Genomic DNA, 3,102 nt, shown 5'->3' with positions numbered 1-3,102 from the left:
CATTGTCTTTGTGGACTGTGTTACACCAGTTGACCTTGATGCTCCCTAAGACTATGGTCCTGAGCCACCAAACCAGCAACTCATTCCCTCAAGGTATTTGGTTATGGCGAAGAAGTTTTCATAACTTTGCCTCTACTCTATTCATGGATAGATTCGCAGCACACGTAGCTACCCAAGTCCACTGCAATTGAGTCAATTCCAACTCATAGAGACCCTCATTGGGTTTTCAAGGCTGTAAATCTTTACGGAAGTAAATTGCCTCTTCTTCCCATGGAGCAGCTGGTGGATTTGAACCACCAGCCTTCTGATTAGCAGCCAAATGGCCTTGCCCACTACACCACCAGAGCTCCTACATATAGATACATAAGTAGGAAAATCCTGCCAAATAGGTGTAGGCCTATTCACTCTGCCACCATGTTTGGTGTGCACATGCCCCTGGACGCTCACTCGCATATTATGGTTAGTACTGTCATCCTCTGTTCCTTCTGCAGACTGTGAGCCACGTGGTTCATGCAATGGAAAGTGTGCCTGGAAATTTGCACAGTGTTGTTTGAGTTTGTAAAATTAACAGATGCTCTGTTGTAAGCAGAGCAGGATGGTTTCAAGACGTTGCTTTTGCCACCAGCAGTTGTACGTGTTGCCGTGTATGCGCGTGCACACACGTGCCCAGCGGAGTGCGCCACCGGAGGGAAACAGGGCTGGCTGGGTGGGAGACCAGGGGCTCCTTTCAGTTTTGCTCTCTTCATATTGTTTGTTACTTCCAGAATGTTCACAATGCATGTGGAAACATCTCGATCACGTAAAATGTTTTCCTGGTGGTCCTCCTTCCCCTCCTTTTCTCCTAACAAGGGGTGTTAGTTTCTTGGGATGGAAAGCATTGTGCTGGAGCCTCCAACCATGGAGATCATCCTCCAACCTCTTCCTGTCCACGGAGTCCGGCTGTGGCGGTTGTAGAAGGCTGGGGACTTGGGTGTCAAGAGGAGAACGTCCTTGTCTTTCTCATCTTGGTTCCCTAGGATTCAATGCGTGAGAAAACCAGTGCCTGCTCTGAAAGCAAGGGCCTGAGCCGCCTGCGGGAGGAAGGCCATTTCCTCAGGACTTGCTCCTCACTGAGACATGGCCCGGGCTCAGCCAAGGAGGCTTCTGTCGAATACCTGCAGGAGGTGGCCCGTATCCGCCTCTGTCTTGACAGGGCCTCCGACTTCCTCTTCGAGATGTATGCGGGCTCAGGCAAGTCAGCTCCCTTGCTCCTCCTCGGGCCGAGCGACCCCATTAGTAGAAACTCAGAAGCGTGGGACCCTGGTTCTTCAGTTAGGACTGGTCCTGCCTGCATCCCTTCTCCTGGGTGGTTTTGGCCCTGAGGCCCTAAGGGGTGGACGCCATGCCCTATACCAGCCTCTCAGCATGGGCCGTGTTCTTCGTCACCCGCACCCACCTGCTTTCTCACTGGACTTCCAGAGAACACAAGGGAGAAGCAGGAGTACCTGCAGCACGTCCAGCTCTTCTGCACCCAGGCCAAGAACGACTGGTTCCGTGTGTACTTGGTGAGGAGGCTCACGGGCCAGCACACGATGGAGTTTGTGCAGAGCCTTGCCAAGCGGGGGCACCCGGCCCAGTGGGTGTTCCCCAGGGAAGTCATCACGCAGCAGGTGAGCAGTGCTGTCCCCAAGGTGGGGCTGGGCTTCCCCTTCGCTTCCCACCCTGCCTGTCTCCTGCGGCCACTGAGCAAACGGGAGGGCTCTGGTCTGGTCCTTTGCTGCTGGGCTTCATCTGATGTGACCCCGCTTACGATAAGGCTTGGACTGCCTGCCCTGAGGGATGGATGCGTGTGCATGTGGGTGGGTGTGCGTGCACGCCGGCGTGTGCTTCTGGTTTCATCCTGTGCCTGTAAGCTTATTGAGACATCGGTAAGGACCGAGTATAATGGAAAGCAGAAGTCTCTGTGGCCTTGGCTTTCATCACATTGAAAGGGACCCACGTGCAGGATTTGTTCTTTCTTCAGCAGAGCCAGGAAACAGTGGGGGCTGACATTAACAGAGCTGCAGTAAGCTTGGCTCAGGGCCTCGCGGTGGCCCTGCCCTTGTGCCTTTGTGCTTGGCTTGGCTTGGGGCCTCTCGGTGGCCCATGCTCAGAAATGAACAGGCCCCCACCATGCTGGCGTCACACAGTGCACAGCAGCTGCCCAGCATTTGGTGCTCCGTGTGCGAGTCACCTGCCTCTGATGCTGGGCTCTCCCTGGAGGATGGCAGCAGCTTCCAGGTCAGCCGTGCCTCCTCCCAGGACGTCCCTCCCGATGCCTGTCTGTCTCATTGAGGAGGGAGCTCTTCCCGAAGACAGCACGTGACTGACAGCCTGTGCTGGTACAGAGGCTCACCTCAGCCTCCTCGAGACCCCTTGTTGACCAGCCAGCACTTTACCTCGAGAGACAGTTCTTTGTGAAACCTTCTCCCACCTGCCCCCTCCCAATGAAGCCCTGTGTTCCTGGAGTTGCAGGAGGACTATCCCAGCCAGCTGGACCGGTTCCTCGTGTACGGCAGTGGGTACAAGGCCCTCCGTGATGCAGTGGGCAGAGCCGTCCTGGAGTGCAGGCCCCAGGGCATCACGGCCGCGATGGAGGTAGGCAGCTCCAGGTTCTCTGGGGCAGAGGGTGTCCCCACTCAGGCCCAGCTCTCCTTGTCTCTGTCACGTGATACGGTGGTGGTGGGCTTGCCAAGGGCCCCACAGGGCAGCCACGATACTGGCAGGCACACACGCCCATGGCCTTTGTGGTCACTCAGCACTGCTCGTGAACCAGCCACTGGGACCGGGCAGCAACAGCCGGGGAGCTGGGTTGACAGCTGTCGTGTTCTGTGGCCACAGCCATGGCCACCAGCAGTGCTGCTTGGACGAGGACATGCCCGTTACTTCCTGGAGACCCTGCTGCAAGTCACTTCCTCCTTGCCCTAAAAATACACCACACCCACCGTCAGCAAGTCCATTCCCACCCACAGCGCCCCTAGAGGACAGAGGGGAACTGCCCACAGGGTCTCCAAGGCTGTCAGTCTTCACAGAAGCAAAGCCCAAACCACACCCACTGCCGTGGAGTCCATTCCGACCCACAGC

At 56.5% G+C, this 3,102-nt stretch overlaps 1 protein-coding gene across 1 annotated transcript in view; it reads left to right on the top strand.

Moving 5' to 3' along the window:
- Positions 1 to 3,102, top strand: part of RNF213 (ring finger protein 213) — a 121,706-nt gene that overhangs the window by 99,327 nt on the left and 19,277 nt on the right. Inside the window, 3 exon segments of the mRNA XM_042783573.1 lie at positions 935 to 1,230; positions 1,459 to 1,649; positions 2,494 to 2,616. Of these exon segments, the coding sequence (XP_042639507.1) occupies positions 935 to 1,230; positions 1,459 to 1,649; positions 2,494 to 2,616 (610 nt within the window).

The sequence above is a fragment of the Orycteropus afer genome, unplaced genomic scaffold (genome assembly GCF_000298275.1).
Source record: "Orycteropus afer afer isolate SDZICR_OR568_19922 unplaced genomic scaffold, OryAfe1.0 scaffold00018, whole genome shotgun sequence".
NCBI classification, from domain to species: Eukaryota; Metazoa; Chordata; class Mammalia; order Tubulidentata; family Orycteropodidae; genus Orycteropus; species Orycteropus afer.
Note: the sequence above shows the minus strand (reverse complement) of the source record. Positions and strands in the feature narration are given on the sequence as shown.